General features: G+C 40.1%; 1 protein-coding gene and 1 non-coding gene across 2 annotated transcripts; one reads left to right on the plus strand and one right to left on the minus strand.

Annotated features, from left to right (window-relative positions):
* Positions 1 to 1,721: 1,721 nt before the first annotated feature.
* Trnal-uaa lies at positions 1,722 to 1,793 on the minus strand. The gene has a single exon. It is a non-coding gene; the product is annotated as a tRNA-Leu (tRNA).
* Positions 1,794 to 2,254: 461 nt separating this feature from the next.
* Positions 2,255 to 4,060, plus strand: LOC119731740 (ribosome-binding protein 1-like). The gene has a single exon (XM_038204984.1). The coding sequence runs from the start codon at positions 2,255 to 2,257 to the stop codon at positions 4,058 to 4,060; it is 1,806 nt and encodes a 601-aa protein (XP_038060912.1).
* The last annotated feature ends 12,412 nt before the right edge of the window (positions 4,061 to 16,472 follow it).

Here is a 16,472-nt window from a genome sequence, read left to right on the forward strand (position 1 = left end):
TTTAATGTAATTTAAAATGTGATGTGTGTAATGTTTATACATGAAATACATGTCTGTTTGTTGTTTAGTTGTTTGTTGGGTTTGTTTTCTCGCTTGATGTTGAGATTTTTTCGGGGGGCATCTAAATGGCTTGTGTGAAACTTTTAACTTGTTTTTTTTTTTTGGGGGGGGGGGTTGAAAATCATCTGTTGTTTGGAATGTAAATGTTCACCTTTGGTGTGTGAATGTTATGCCTTGTATCATGTCTGTTTGTTTGTTTCTCCTTTTTTAATTTAACTGTAACTGTAACGAAATAAACTTTTAGCTTTAATTTGTAAATATTGTAATTGTCAGCATTTATGCTGTTGTGTACAATATATTTTGTTTCTAATAATAAACCAGAATAATAATAAAAACGCAAATGTAACGCACAGGCAGACTATACTCCTCATTTGCAAACGTGTTCAAAAATCTTGAACATGCAAATGATCCAGTACCAGGGTGAGAGAGCAGGAAGTGATAGGCGCGTTCTGCTCGACATCCTGCGGACGAGGCTGCCCTAAAAGATATAACGAAAGAATGACACCTTAATATTTTTTTTGGGGGGGGGGGGGAGGGGGCGGGATACCTAATTTGCAAAAATTATTAATAGATCTGCGGCGTGATTATATATATTTCCAATATTTTGGTGCACTTATTTATTAAGACCACTATGAGACTCTACAAGGCTCACTTTAAAAACATTTTCCAAAGCAAATAAGGTGACTGCATAATTACGAGTGTATAATGAGAGGTCCTAAAGAGTGACCATTATACTGTAAAGTTGAGCGCATTTACCTTTTCCCGGTGTCACGGTCTCACTTCTCCGGCGTGCTAGCTTCTCCGGGTTGATTCGGCGGATAATTGAGCACGTAACAGTGCACGTTACTTGAGCACAATTCATGCTCATGTGTCCGCTGTGCTTACTTTTCCTCGGGCTGTTTTCTGAAGTCTACCAAGCCCATTAATAACACAGTGAGGGATCCTCAAGAATGTGTTATGTAACACTTCCTGTGGGTCAAGTCATTCCATGGTCTTGCAAGCATTCTGATTTATGTTCCCAGCGTCATGCATGTGTGTGTTCATGGAGGAATAATTAAGAACGAACTCCTTGGTCCGTGTTCCTTGCTCGTTCGTGGTCCATTTTGTACTTATTTTTGCAACCACGGCTTAAAATAAATGTGCATTTTCAAGTCTTTATAGTGTGCGCCACGAAAATTCTGGGCATACAAATATCTTAAGATCTTACGTACACAAGTACAGCCCCGAAGAACTCAGCACACTATTAAATACAGTGACGAAACTGTACACTACTGCGCAATTTTGTGCATGCGTGTTGAAGCGAAATTTCCCTTTTGGAGAAGCTGGCACGCCGGAGAAGTGAGACCGTGACACCGGCCCCAGACTACATCAAGACTTGCCATGCCTCCGTACCGATGAGCTTCAAATTCACACGGATTTTTTTTTTTCGTTCGGGAAATTAGGGCTCAACAGCAACATTACCTATTATCAAATTAGGTTTTGCCCTTCACTGACGTTTTTTGATTTATATCACCCCGACGCAAAAATTCCATCTTATAATTATCTATTATAAGATGGATTTTTTTTTGCGCCAGGGAAATACAAATCAAATTTGGTTGTGCCCTTCATCGACATTCAATCACTGTATACTCAGTGTGTCACCTCCCGAGTGAAAGTTGGAATCACTCGGGTGGGACTCGAACCCACGACATCCTGCTTTTAGTGCAGATGTCTTACCACTCGACCACCGAGCTAACGCAAAAAAAGTGCAGATGTCTTACTACTCGACCACCGAGCTTACGGCCAAAAATTTCATAAGATGGATTTTTTTTTATTTGTATCACCCTGGCGCACAAACAAAATCCATCTTATAATAGTTATGCGGTACCCGCTGCTATGTAGATCAGATTCGAACAAGCCAACCGATCCCTTTAGCTCGGTGGTCGAGTGGAGACATCTGCACTAGAAAGCAGGAGGTCGTGGTTTCGAGTCCCACCCGAGTGATTTTTTTCCAACTTTCACTCGGGAGGTAACACACTGAGTATACAATGGTTGAACGTCGGTGAAGGGCAAAACCTAATTTAATTAGCAAAATTATCGCTCAACAGGAATATGGTCTCCATTTGACGGAATAAGACAGTTTTCTGTTTGCGTTTGTATTTCAGGGCCCTTTAAGAGGATATGCCAAGCCTATCAGTCGAAGCAAAAGAAGAAAATGGACTTAGTCGGGCCGCAGCCGGAGGGGCCACAGGGGCAGTGGCCACAGGGAGAGGGGCCACAGAGGGAGGGGCCACAGGTAGAGGGGCAACAAGAGGGGACCACAGGGAGAGGGGCCACAGATAGAGGGGCCACAGATAGAGGGACCATAGGTGGGGGAGGGGCCACAGGGGAAGAGGCCAGAGGGAGAGTGGCCACAGAGGGAGGGGCAACATGTGGAGGTGCCATAGGGGGAGGGGCCACAGGGGAAGGGGCCACAGGGAGAGGGACTACAGAGGGAGGGGCAACAGGTGGAGAGGCCACAGAGGGAGGGGCCACAAGAAAGAGGTCGTGGAGCAAGTATCTGTCGAAGCAAAAGAAGGTAAAGAAGTCAGTCCAGCCGCAGCCAAATTCCAAGTTTTACATGCATCTTCCAAAGGAGGATATTACAGCGGCGAGCACTTCTGGGCAACGGGGGAAGGGTCCACAGGAAAAGGGGCCACAGAGGGAGGGGCCACAGGTAGAGGGGCAACAGGGAGGAACCACAGGGAGAGGGGCCACAGGGGGAGGGGCCACAGATAGAGGGGCCACAGGGAGAGGGACCATAGGTGGGAAAGGGGCCACAGGGGAAGAGGCCAGAGGGAGAGTGGCCACAGAGGGAGGGGCAACATGTGGAGGTGCCATAGGAGGAGGGGCCACAGGGGAAGGGGCCACAGGGAGACGGACTACAGAGGAAGGGGCAATAGGTGAAGGGGCCACAGAGGGAGGGGCAACAGGAAAGAGGTCGTGGAGCAAGTATCTGTCGAAGCAAAAGAAGGTAAAGAAGTCGGTCCAGGCGCAGCCAAATTCCAAGTTTTACATGGATCTTCCAAAGGAGGATATTACAGCGGCGAGCACTTCTGGGCAAAAGGGGAAGGGTCAACAGGGGAAGGGGCCACAGGTTGAGTCGCCACATGAAGAGGGGCCACAGGGAGAGGGGCCACAGAGGGAGAGGCAACAGGTGGAGGGGCCTCAGGTAGAGGGGCCGCAGGAAGGGGCCACAGGGGGAGGTGCCACAAGGAAGAGGAGGTGGAAACCCTATGCGTCAAGGCAAAAGAAGGTAAATGAGTTAGTCCGGTCACAGCCAAATGCCATTTTTTACAATGAACTTCCAAAGGAGGATATTGCAACAGCTATCACTTCCGGGCTGCAGGGGGAGGTGTCACAGGGGAAAGGGCAAAAGGGAGAGAGGCAACATGCAAAGGAGCCACAGGGAGAGGGGCTAAGGGGAGAGGGGCCACAGAGGGAGGGGACTCCAGGGAGAAGTGCCAAAGGGAGAGGGGCCACATATGGAGCGGGAACGGGGAGAGGGGACACAGGGAGTGGGGCGACAGAGGGAGGGGTCCCAGAGAGAGGGGCCACAGGGGCAGGGGCTACAGGGAAAGGGACCACAGGGCAAGTGGACTACAGGGAAAGGGGACTCAAGCTGCGCCCAATACCACCAGTCATTCAAAAGGAGGATATTGTACCGGCGAGCACTTCTGGGCCAGAGGGGGAGGGGTCACAGGGAGAGGGACAACAGGAAAAGGGGTCGCAGGGAGAGGGGCAACAGGGAGAGGGGCTACAGAGAGAGGGGTCACAGGGAGAGGGGCCACAGGGAGAGGGGCTACAGGGAGAGGTGTCACAGGGAGAGGGGCCACATGGAGAGGGGTCGCAGGGAGAGGGGCAACAGGGGGAGGGGTCACAGAGAGAGGGGTCACAGGGAGAGGGGCCACAGGGAGAGGGGTCACAGGGAGACGGGCCACAGGGAGAGGGGCACAGGGAGAGGGGCCACAGGAAGAGCTAGGGTTCACTGCGAGAGGGGCCACAGGGAGAGAGAGCACTGGGAGAGGGGCCACAGGGAGAGAAGCCACAGGGAGAGGGGCCACAGGGAGAGCAGCTACAGGGAGGGGGCCAAAGGGAGGGGGGCCACAGGGAGAGGGGACTCCAGAGGATGGTACAACAGGGAGGGGAGCCCCAGGGCGGGGGGACTACAGGGTGAGGAGACTCCTACCGCAGCCAATACCATCACTCATTATTCATGATGACAATAACACCAGATGTAGGCATTATACATTCTAAAAAAAAAATTGTCAGATTTGACTTAGAAACCAGTTGAGTTGACTAGCCTGTGTGGGTCAGCTGGGTGCAACTGAACATCAGTCAATCGGACTAGATATCTCCAGTCAGTATTAATGACTTTGAAAATTAGTAATGCAAATAACTGAAATTGGATTAGAATCAAACTACTTTTTCTAGTCATAGTATTAAACTCTGCATGTTTAACTAAATTCCGAGTCAATTTTCAATAACCAGTTAATATTTTCACTAAGTTGTTTTTGGAGTGTAAGTAGTAAAATTAACGTGCAAGGAAGAACAAGTCATAAATTAAATTTAGATTAACCTGTTTTGGGATGAGTACACAGAAATGTCAGCATAGGGGGTCAGGAAAAGCAATGTATAACAATGTATAACAATCCACAGGCCGCCCAGGCACTTTGCCAAATCCCCTCACGCACCCGCCAGACCACAAGCATCCCGAAATAGAACCCAATTTCCGGTGTGCGCCCAGCACAAAACAAACAGGTCAGGGCACTCCGCCGGAGGCCCTCCGCCGGCGGCCCTCAGCACCGCCAGCGGCTGACAACAGATTAACATGGCAATAAGATGCTATACAACTTTCCTTTACAGTACAAAGACCTGTGACTTATTACAAGAGTACAATTAACAACAAAATACATTGAAAAACAACAGAAGATCAGACCATAACAAAGAATTGAGCTATACAATGTTTGACATTTAAAGCTTGATTTTGAGTTTCTTTGTGAATGCATTTATTTAGTTGATAACCTAAACACTTTATAACAAGACTCCTATTATTTTCAACTGTGTGTCTTTCTGTGATGAAAAAAAACTCCTACAAGATGACACGGCAGGCACGTTCGCGGGGGGGGGGGGGTTAGTTCGGTGACGAATTCGCTCAGAAATTAATATTGCTAAAAACATTCAACTGTTGATGATCCCCCTCCCTTTGGCTGGTAAAGTTTTGTTCAAAAATCAGGGGAAATCGGTCAGGAAATGCCGCAGATTGCACCACAGTGCATGTAGAATCCCAAAATTGTTGGGACCCTTCAGCGGGCCCCGAACCTCAACCGAAAGGGCTTTTGGAACCATGCTCCGCGCTCGCGATTTGAAATATTCTTGTATGTATGAATTAAATATATATAGGGATTCGGCTATAAAGTATCAGCCACAAAATGACCATATTGATAACTTGTTCGCATAAAAAGAGAAAAGGTGTTACTAAAATGAAGCATGTTTAAAATATGGCTTATTCGGAAAATTAGAGATATTTAAAAACTCAATTAAATAATTACTAATTTTTAATTATAAGACTGTCAGAACTTGCTTTAATCATGTACAAAACAATAACCTCTCAAATCACTGTGTATTAGACATTCAAATTGGAAAGCGTTTCACAGTGTCCTGGCCGAATATGATCTTTAAATTGTCTTTGGAGATAAATCATATTTGGGCTTCTATACTTTCAGAGTGGTGTCTATCTGATATTTTTTTTCTCAAATCGGATGATTTTGCTATGACTCTAGATGTAATCTTAGTTTAGTGTGTTGCTTAATACAGGGTGAGTAAAAAAAAAAGCGGAACCAAAACCCCGAAAATTATATTTCATATTTAAAAAAATATGTAGCACAAAACATAATAATGACTGGAAGGCCGATTTCATAAGCAAACTTTGGATGGAAAAATTACTAGAATTGGTAAATCCGTTTGAAAAATATCACCATTTAAACACAATGACCCTAAAACCTGTCTCGTCAAAAAAATGCGATTTCAACAATCGTCGTCACAATTGACTTCAAACATCGCCAGCGATGAAATCTTAGTTTAAACGTTAACAATATGCAACGAAGTCATTTTGAAGGCCCGTCTTTTAAAAAAGAGGATTTTATAAATCATATTGTTAGCCTAACCAGGGTTGTTAATCAAAATATTGTGTACTTCAGTTGGTGACAGTTGTTGAAACAAGACAAAGTATACTGTGTCATTTTCTTTGTTGTTCCAAACAGTCAAAACACACAATAAATTGATTTTTTTGGACGAGACGGGTTTTAGGGTCATTGCGTTTAAATGGTGGTATTCTTTGAACGGATTGAGCAATTTCAGTAAATTTTTTCATCTAAAAGTAGCTATTAAATTGGCTTTCTAGTCATTATTATTATTGGTGCTACATATTTTTCTAAATATGAAATATTGGGATCCGCTTTTTTTTACTCACCCTGTATTTGCTGTGATATTTGCTGATGGTGCAGTTTAATGATTTATAACTGCAGTGGGTTTGTATTGTGTGTTTATTTTATTGATGACCTAAAATTGTATTGTAAACTTTGTGCCTTCGTGTGATGAAAATATGAGAAGGTGACACGGCAGGCACGTTTGTTCAGGGGGGGGGGGGGGTCGGTGACAGTTCCGCGCAGAAACTAACATCGCCATCAACAATCCACTGTTGATGACACTTCTCCCTTCGGCTGGTAAAGTTTTGCTCAAAAAATCAGGGAAAAGTGTTCAGGAAATGCCTCAGATTACATCACAGAACATCTAGAATCTGAACATTTTCGGGGCCCTTCATCGTGCCGCGGACCTCAACCAAAAGGGTTTCGCGCTCCATGCTCCGCGATCGGGATTTGAGGACCCCTCCCCCCCTTTGGTTTCAGGGACAGGGCCTGAAAGGTAGATTAAACCATAATGTGCATGTGCACAGAGTCAGTACATGAACTTGCGTAATTTTGAATCTTGATTTTATTTGGACGAATTCCCGAGCCTAAAACGCACAATCAAATATAATGTGAGACTGAAGGACATTTCTGTTTGTAATATTTGTGCACGTTTAATTTTTCATTTTTATTTCCTTATTCTGCACATTTCGTTTCTTTTAGTTATAGTAATACAAGTTCTTTGGACAGTGCTTTATGAATACAACATGCATGCTGCTATACTCGGATGTATTTGGAAGGAATAGAATAGAAAGACAAGACACTACTCAGCTGTTTAAAGACTATGAACAAATTAATACAACATTAACATGATACGATAGCTACGATGGGCACCAATCTCAGAGAAATATTCTTTATGTATGAATTAAATAACACAATTCATCATAGACGGTATATTTGGCTAAGAGTAGACTTTCAGTTAAAAGTAGACTTTAACCGTTGAACTATACGTTGAGAGAACTTCTTGAAAATAAAAGGTCAATTACGCATTTGCTAAATTATTAATTTTCTTTGGATTACTCGTTTTTTTATTCGAAATTAATTTCCTATTGTGGGTTTTTCCCTTTGGTTTCATAGATTCAGCAGCCAAATCGATGATGATTCACCCATTTTCGCACGAATTTGAAATGAGTTCATGTTTCTTAATTCTTCGTCAGAATTCAAGAAAGTATCTTTGGTCCAATTTGAAACATAAAAAAATGTTTCCCACAAGATTTGACCACAAATCAGCAGCACAAAATAACCTTATAAGTCACTTTTTTGCATAAAAAGAAAGCAGATGTTACTGAAACGCAGCATGTTAAAGATGTAGCTAATTGATAAAAATTAAAGATATGTGAAAATCCAGATCGCAATTTAAAACTAGAAGAAAAAGATGCAAAAGGTAACCCATAAGACGATAAAAAAGAGGGCAAATGATCCCCGAAGTTTATTAGTTTATAAGTTACATTTTAAGTTTATTGTTTATGTCGACTCTCATGTATCATGTATAACTTTCTCTTATCCGTAGTTTATATTTTACCTCTTCATATTAAAGACATGCACATGACAGATACTTTGAACATTAAGAAGCCAAAGTGAAGGGACAAAGATCATGTGGAAAAAAAATTACAAAAAAAACTCGTATCTTGCCCTTGTTTCCCATTAGTTTGTATGCAGAGAGTACTAAAAGGAATTCACAGTGGTGAAAACGAAAATAGAACGTTATCCAAAAATAACCCAAACCTAATTGACATAGCTTCAACTTAGTATGGGTTAAGCACGAAAACATCAGGCCTGAAAACCGAATCGAACGTCTGAATTTCTGAAAAACTAATCCGAACCAGAGGAATGACAACAGGGAGCTAATTAGCAGCAAATCGGCCACTATCAAGATGAATTTGAACGCTATGCGAAATTTGCCAGAAAGCAAATATTATCAACAAATCTCACGTCCCTTTGTAGCAATATACTTATCATGTTCAAGAAAATATTACCTCTCAAATCACTTTGTACTTATAGACAACATTCAAATAAATGGGCATTTACCACACATTTTGTTTCAAATATTTGTAAAAAAAATTACCCATATGGTATTATCATTATCTTTAAATTGTCACTGAAGGTTATCCACATTTTGGCTTTTACTTTCAGAGTTATGTCTGTCTTTAATTTGTATTACATTTTCATTCATTTTCAAATTCAGTGAACATTTCTTTTTGATTCTCAATGTAACCTTTTTCATGTATGGCTTCATTGTAAATATTTGTTTAGCTGCATTTAATCCTTTTAATGTTTTGGATGAATACAAAAATTATCCACATTTTTTGGGGTTTCTGATTTCAGGGTTCCGTCTATTTGTATTTAGTATTAAATGTCAATGCATTTTAAATTTGGTGAACATTTCTTAACGATTCGCAATGTATTTTTTTTCATGTAATTGCTTAATTGTAAAATTGTTTTACTGCATGTAATCACTTTTGCTTGCTTGGGTTTAATAAACCAATGCAAATTTATATTCATTTGCTTAGTCTTTGATTGTATTTAAAAGAAAGAGATAGTTGGCCATTTGGGGAGAGTACTTACGTTTGATCTTCTCTTTAAAGATCTATAGAATATGTGACATTCTACATTTTTGAAAATATCTTTTACCACTAGACTTGGTTTTACAGGCCTTATCCATTCTGAAAAATTAGTTTCGTCTATTAGCTCATAAGCATATTTTGGTTCATTAAAGAGTCGGTGCTGAGTCCGTACAACTTGGCTGTTTTTCCAATGTTGGAGAAAAAAACCATACATTAAAAGCATTCAATGGGTGGGCAGTTTAACTCACCGCCGCTAGATAATAACTCACCGCCTTTAAAAAATACCAACTTGGAAAGTGTATAAAAAAATGATTGTCGCACTTCTCCGTACGCTTCTGCTAATACGAGAGGGAGAGAGCAGGACAGTAGGGGTGTACTGATCGACACTATTGGACCGAAGTAAGGCATAGGGTAGGTAGGCAAAATCATTTGAAGAAGTGGATCCATCTTGAATCTGGGCGATTTGGAAACCGGATTTGATTTAATATTTTTAACCCCAATAGGGCCGGCTTATTTTGACCATCTCTCAGCCGGGCGGGGGGGGGCTGATTCCGCCCCCAAGATCTCGGCCATCGAGTGACGAAAAAACTTGAAACTTGTTACATCGATAGTGCTACTCATCATAAACATACCCAAGAAATTTCATGACTATAGGTCGAAGGGTTTTTGAATTATGTTAATATGTTAACATCGTTTTTAATATTTTGTCAATTAGTTACATATTACCCCATGCGACAAGACAGCTGGTACAGAATTCAGACTTGTATAGCATAACTTTGTTTACATATGGCCAGATCAGTTTATCGCCAGATCGATCAAACAATATTCAAGCATTTTTACACCTGTTATTTTCCACCAATTTTGTTGGCGTGGCCTTAATGTGTAAAAGAGGCGAATCCTATAAACATTTTGGTGCAGTTGTGGAAACTATCGTGGATTTTGGAGGCAAAAACCTGAAATGTTTGTGATTCATAGCGAAATTTTAATCTATTGAATAACACTGCATTTTCCCATATGAACTCATAAAAACAATTGTGTGGGCAGTTTGGGGCAGTAAAAGGAATAACAGGCAAGGTGCTTTGGGTGGTACATGGGAAATATTTGAGCTGCAATTTGTGCCTATTGTCTGTGACACTTTAATCATGAGCCATAAAAATATTTTTCATTAGTTAAATGAACAGCTCTTTCAACTCCAGCATGTTACTTATATTGATCTTTATTTTTAATGTTTTCAAAAAATTAGTAGACTTAAATGTCTTGCGCGACAACATACATGTGAGAAGAGAATTTCTTTACCTTGGTTATCATTGAGGTGAGAGTTGTCATGTTAAGTAAGCGTCTGTCTTACAGTCTTGTATATTTGTGCATTAATTTTCTGGTTTTTGTTTGTCTTCTTTTTTCAAAAACAAGTGCGAGTGCACAATATGTCTTGCATGAAATGTTTCAAACCCTGCCAGAGCTTAAAAATGCGACGACCATAAATGCGACGCGCTTTTCAAAGTTCAGGGGCTTTCAAAGTGCAAAACCACAACAATTGACATCACCTTCATTGCCCCCGAACCGATGTCATTGTCAAAATGAAAACCGTTTTTTGAGTTTAGTTTGTGTAGTTTTTGTTTTAATTCAGAAAGATCGTATTTTCCTGGTTTTTTTTTCTATCAATGTCTATCAATTGTTATGTTAATTTTGTCATCATGTTTGCACAAAACGTTAATTCCTGCCCAACCCAACAATACAAAACCATTGCCCTCTGACTTGACAGATTGTTTCTATTACAGAATTTGGGAGAATACCAATCTGATCATCTCTGTTAAAGATCTAAAACGTGCAAGGGTGTTCACATTTGTTAAAAATATTGTCTGTCCACTGGACTTAAATTTCAAGCCTGTATTCTTTGTGAATAAATTGGTTTCGTCAACTGTTTATTTATTAGGCATTTGCTTGTTTATAAGTAAAAGAAAATGGTTATGAGCCCCATTTCCACTGTTGAATGGGAGGGTATTTAGCCTATATATAATATTCATCTCAGTGTTGTTTGTGTCTGTGTGTTTCAGGGCCACTTGCCAGGAAGTTGGGAGGCCGCATTTTCAAAGAGAAGAACGTAAAGGACAGTGTTGGAGTCGAGTATACCACATCTGAATCCGGGTCTGAAAAATCCGAGTTCTGAATACACCGAGTCTGAAAAATTTGAGTCTGAAAAATCCGGGTCAGCGTCTGAGTCCGAGTCTGAAAAATCCGAGTCCGAAAACCAAGTGTGAAAAATCCGAGTCTAAAACAATCGGGTTCTGAAAAATCAGTGTCTGAAAAATGCGAGTCCGTGGCCAAGTCCCAGTCTAGAAATATCGGAGTTCGAGTCCGTGTCTCAGTCCGAGTCCTTCAACAAAATGCAGCTAAATCAAGTATTCTCATATATTTAACCTTTTTTTTTGCTACGAATAATGAATGGACATGTAAGAGTGATGACATACTGTATGGAGCAGTGGAGAATATTACAGGCATCAGCTTAGTACTGCCTGTAGGTTGGTCTGTCAAGGGGGAAATGTGGGCATTCGTCGAAACAAATCGTTATCGCTATCACTAAAGCAATATGGTGGTTTAACTGAAAATTTTGTTTAAGTTATGTTTTAAGTTTTCTTTGTTCAAATTTCTTCGTTCAAATTTCAAACGTTTTTTTTATCGCCACCTACCTATGAATTCGTATATGTTAAAATGGACTTCGTCAATGACTGTGTACACCCACTATTTTAAGGTTTTCCTGCAATTACTACATAACACTCAAGGGTTTTTTTTTGTTTACTGATAAACTGTTAACCATATGGCATTTTCGCAGTGACTCATTCGTGTCTTTAGTTTGTGTGATGAAAAAAATATAACTGGACACGGTGGGATAAACCATACTTGCTTACATCTGGTATTTTATCTTTATCTGACGATTTAATATTGTCCGCAAATGTATAACATGTGCAAAACAAGTTAATCTTATTTGAAACCGAAGGGCATTTTCGCTTTAAATGTCCGTTTTAGTTTCAATGGTATGTCCGTTTGTTTAAGAATACTATGTTTCTTGTAATATGTATAGCACATTTAATGCATGCTGATGTACACGGATTCACTATTTTTATGCGGATCAAAGTTTATTTTGCGGTCTATTTGAATGGTTACAGCCCGATAGTCCGAAGGTTCTTTAGTCTGAAGGGTCATTAGTCCGAAGGTTCGATAGTCCAAAAGTTCAACAATCCGAAGGTTTGATAGTCCGAAGGGGCAATACGGTTCGTCAGTATGACACTTTGGACTATCGGACCTTACTGTTGATTCGGACTATCGGACCTCATTGTCGATTCGGACTATTGGACCTTATTGTCAATTCAGAATAATGAACCTTCGGACTATTGAACATTGTTTTCGTTTCGCACTATTGAGCCTTCGGACTGATGAACCTTTTTCTAAATTCGGACTATCGAACCTTCGGACTAGTGCACCTTCGGAATAATGAACCTTCCGACTAATGAACCTTCGGATTAATGAATCTTCGGACTAATTGCATCAAATGTGCGGATTAACGAGCCTTATTTCATTTTCGTACTAACGAACCCCCTCTTATGGAAATTTTGTGCATTGGGACTATCGGGCGCCCCCTATTTGAGCGGCGATGGAAATATAATGCGGGTTGACAGAGCCCTGTTTTTTAATGATTAATGGTCAATAAACAAAGCATCCACTATGACCCAGCTAATTGGTAATTCCATTGGGTGTGGGTGTACAAAGTCCATGTATAATGTGAACAGTGTGCCTTATTCACAGTTGGCCATTTTTGTCGAGTTCCCTGAACGTATTTCATTAAGTGTTAACTGTTCAAAGGAATGGCGTTCATGCAGGCACAATGATTTTTTAACTACATATTAAAATTATTCATTGAAGCAGACTGGAATTAATTAGGAATTAACTTGCTGTCATTTCTCTTCGGAGGTTCCAAAAATTAAGGTTTTACCTCACTTTCAATACAATATGGCCGACTGGTGAATAAGACCCATAGGTTCACTTTTGATGTGTGTATACAAAACATATGGGCGGTCTTTCTAAAAAAAAAAAAAGAATTAAAAGTATAAGCAAAAGAGGGAATAATAGTGGGTCGATGATTGAATGTGTTTACAAAGAATTTTGTGCGTGTGTGTGTGTGTGTGGATATTCCAAAATAAAAGTGATGGGCATTAAAACAGACAAATATAATACTTGTCGTAATCGTTTATTCAGAACTAAAAATAACGATCGTGTTTAGTGCTGTATAATTCAAGAAGAGTTTTTTTCCGTGAATGGGAGCACATCAGGACTTTTCTGTTTTCCTGTTTTGTTTTGTTTTTTACCATCAAACTGACGGTGAAAAGCAACACATCAATTTAAGTCCTTAGTTTATCATCAGTGGAAGCACAACTACACAATGGAGAAACCTTTGCAATGATAAATGACGGGTTTTTTTTAATGACATGAGTATTACTTTTCAACACTGTCAGAATATGCTTCTCATCCACAAAACATGTACTACTCAAATCAGTGTATTCTTCTAGACAAAAAAGTATTGAATTTAAAAGGGCCGCTGCCACACCTTTTGTTTAATACCTTGTTCACACCCATAATATAAACATGATCTTCAAATTGTCACTGGAGACCTTCCGCATTATTTTTTAGGCTTCTAATAAATTGTGTCTATCTGTAAATGTGTATTAAATTTCATTGCATTTTCAAATTCGGTAAATATTTCTTTATAATTCTCAATGTGCCCTTTTTCAATGTAATTGCTGTCATGAACACATTTCATTTCTAGTCAATGGTGCGGCCAAAGAATGTTCCAATAGAAAGAAATATTTTATATGATTTAACTTTAGGTGAAGTCGTGAGCACAAATTTATAACCGGTTCTTCAAAATTACTTACATTTCGAATTGTTTTTTAAGTCATTTAAAACATGCTAAGTGCGATGTTAAAACTATTTCCTTTTTGAGACAGATTACAGCCAAAATTGGTTTTTATTTGCTATGGTGTTCAATAAATGTAGTGTCACATTTTTGACGTCTAAAGGAATTATTATTCAAAGTGATCGGAAAAATACAGAAAGACAAATCCATGTCTCTGAAATCGTTGCCAAAGCTTTTCGACGCTTGTATACTTCATGCATTCTGAGAAAATCAAGTGTTCCCATCCAAGATATGGTAACTGATAACGAATGCTACATAAGGCCCATATTAGAATGTGGCTCACAAGTCTGGCACATCGCCATTACTCACTCCAATCCCATAAAGTAGAATCGGTATAAAAAAAGAAGAAGATAATTTATACTTGGACAGAAGTACATTTACACTGAAGCTCTTGATCTGATCAAACTTCTGTCTCGGAATGTCTTGGAATGAATGAACAATCATTTACTCAAGTTCATCATTTTGGAACTGAACGTTTTGACAGTAAACCGTCAAGGTTGCTTCAACCCTCCAAATCTGATGCCAATTCAAGAGTCTTGCGTTACATGTCTGGTTTAAACACGATTAAATGTAACACAGAGAGTTACAGTTAATCAACTGTTCCACAACTAGATAAATCCTGAAAAAAAAAATAACTGTCTCCCTTTCCCTACTCCTTGTTTGTCCCAGACTATGGTGTTTTGCATATCTAATTATAATTTATTATTTTGTTTAAATTTTTATTATATAACTGTCTTATTTTTTATTAATTTTATACTGCCGCGTGTTGCCCATCTGTAGTATTTGTACTTATGTTTAAATAACCATTTTTTAAAACTTTTATCACGTTTTAATTATGACCTAATGGGCAAAATTGTGTATGTAAGTGTATTTGGATTGATGTAAAGTAACCCTTTCAGCTGGTACTGTTGATCATTGTGTTGTTGTTAACCAATAAACTAAAAAAAGAAAATTTGACACGGTAGGATAAACCATACTTGCTTGCATGAATATAGTCGCTATCTGAATTCGTATTTATTTAATCATAATGTATCTGACTATGATAATTGTTTACGAATTGAAACATGTAAAAAAATAAATTACAGTAAATTTACTTTGAGACTGAAGGGGCTTTTTTGCTATTAATTGTTCATTAGTTTTCATTCGGTATGCCCGCTGCGTTTAAATAGATTGTGTTTTTTGCAGAAAAAAAGTCCAACCCTCCTGTACAGAGGTTATTTGGTTTGTGCACACAATGATTAATGCATGCTGATGCAATGGCCAGCATTTTTGATAAGGTTCAAAGGCTTTTTGTATACAGCTGTTTATTAATTAATGAATATTTCATGCAGGTTCAAACCCAGTTGGCATGCACACCAGTGCATTACTTAGTGTGATTTTTGTTGCCTACACCCCAAGCGGATATCATTTAGAGTGACTGGATGAGGATGAGTGGAGGCTTACGCAAGATGGAGTTGAGGAATTGTTTTCAAAGAATTTCTCATTCTCGAACTGATGGAGCGTAAGATCCATCAAGCTATGGCCTCGGCACTCAGTCTGGCCCGTCAACCAGTACTGAGACTGCAAATGGGCAAACAGGCCTGCCAACTAGTAGTATAGCTGCAGATGAACCAGGCCCATCCACCAGAAGCATTTTATTCTTGCTCTCAGTGCGTAAAATATTAATGGGTCAATTTAATCTTAAGCCAATTGAGTTTTCAAACCAGTTTGCATTATGCAGTCTGTATTGTTATCACATGCACATACATGTTCACGTTTATGTATTTGAAACAAGAGTAATAAGGGCCCGTGACCATTCAGCCCCGGTATGAAAAGGGCCCCCCGGTTAGCTCGTCCCCTCCCAAGAAGTCCTCTCGTACCGTCCAAGCTACCGGCCCTGGAGCTAGTCCTGTTGCTAATCAGGACCTCCTCTATCCTGGGTTTTTTTGTTTGCAAGTAATAACACATGTAATATATCCCAGAAGAAACCCGCTTGTAGTTTTCATCTCTCAGCGCGAAACAATAGAACACTTTCCTCGGCACAGATCAAAACCCCTGCCATGCAGTTTTGCGCACAATGAGACCGTAAATTACCAAGTCATTATGGAAGGATTTTTTCTTAAATCTGGTAAGTCTGCTATTGTTCTGCTGTGGACGTTTTCTGAAGGGCAATAAATTAATGCGCCTGACTGACTTCAAAACTTCTGGTCAGACAGGACCATGTACCGGACGAGACTGGGCTGGAGACCGGACTGGCTTTGGACTGGACGGGGTACCGGGGGGCCCTTTTCATACCAGGGCTGAATGGTCTCGGTCCCTAACTTTCCAGTCAATATGGTCAAACTTGCAGAAAATTTTGCCATTTCTTGCATATTTTCAGTGACAATTTCATCAGTAAGGTAACATTAGGAAAGT

The sequence above is a fragment of the Patiria miniata genome, unplaced genomic scaffold (genome assembly GCF_015706575.1).
Source record: "Patiria miniata isolate m_02_andy unplaced genomic scaffold, ASM1570657v1 HiC_scaffold_1, whole genome shotgun sequence".
NCBI classification, from domain to species: Eukaryota; Metazoa; Echinodermata; class Asteroidea; order Valvatida; family Asterinidae; genus Patiria; species Patiria miniata.

Excerpts from the sequence above, each read along its gene's own strand:
- LOC119731740 (XM_038204984.1), top strand. The coding sequence starts at position 2,255 with ATGGACTTAGTCGGGCCGCAGCCGGAGGGGCCACAGGGGCAGTGGCCA.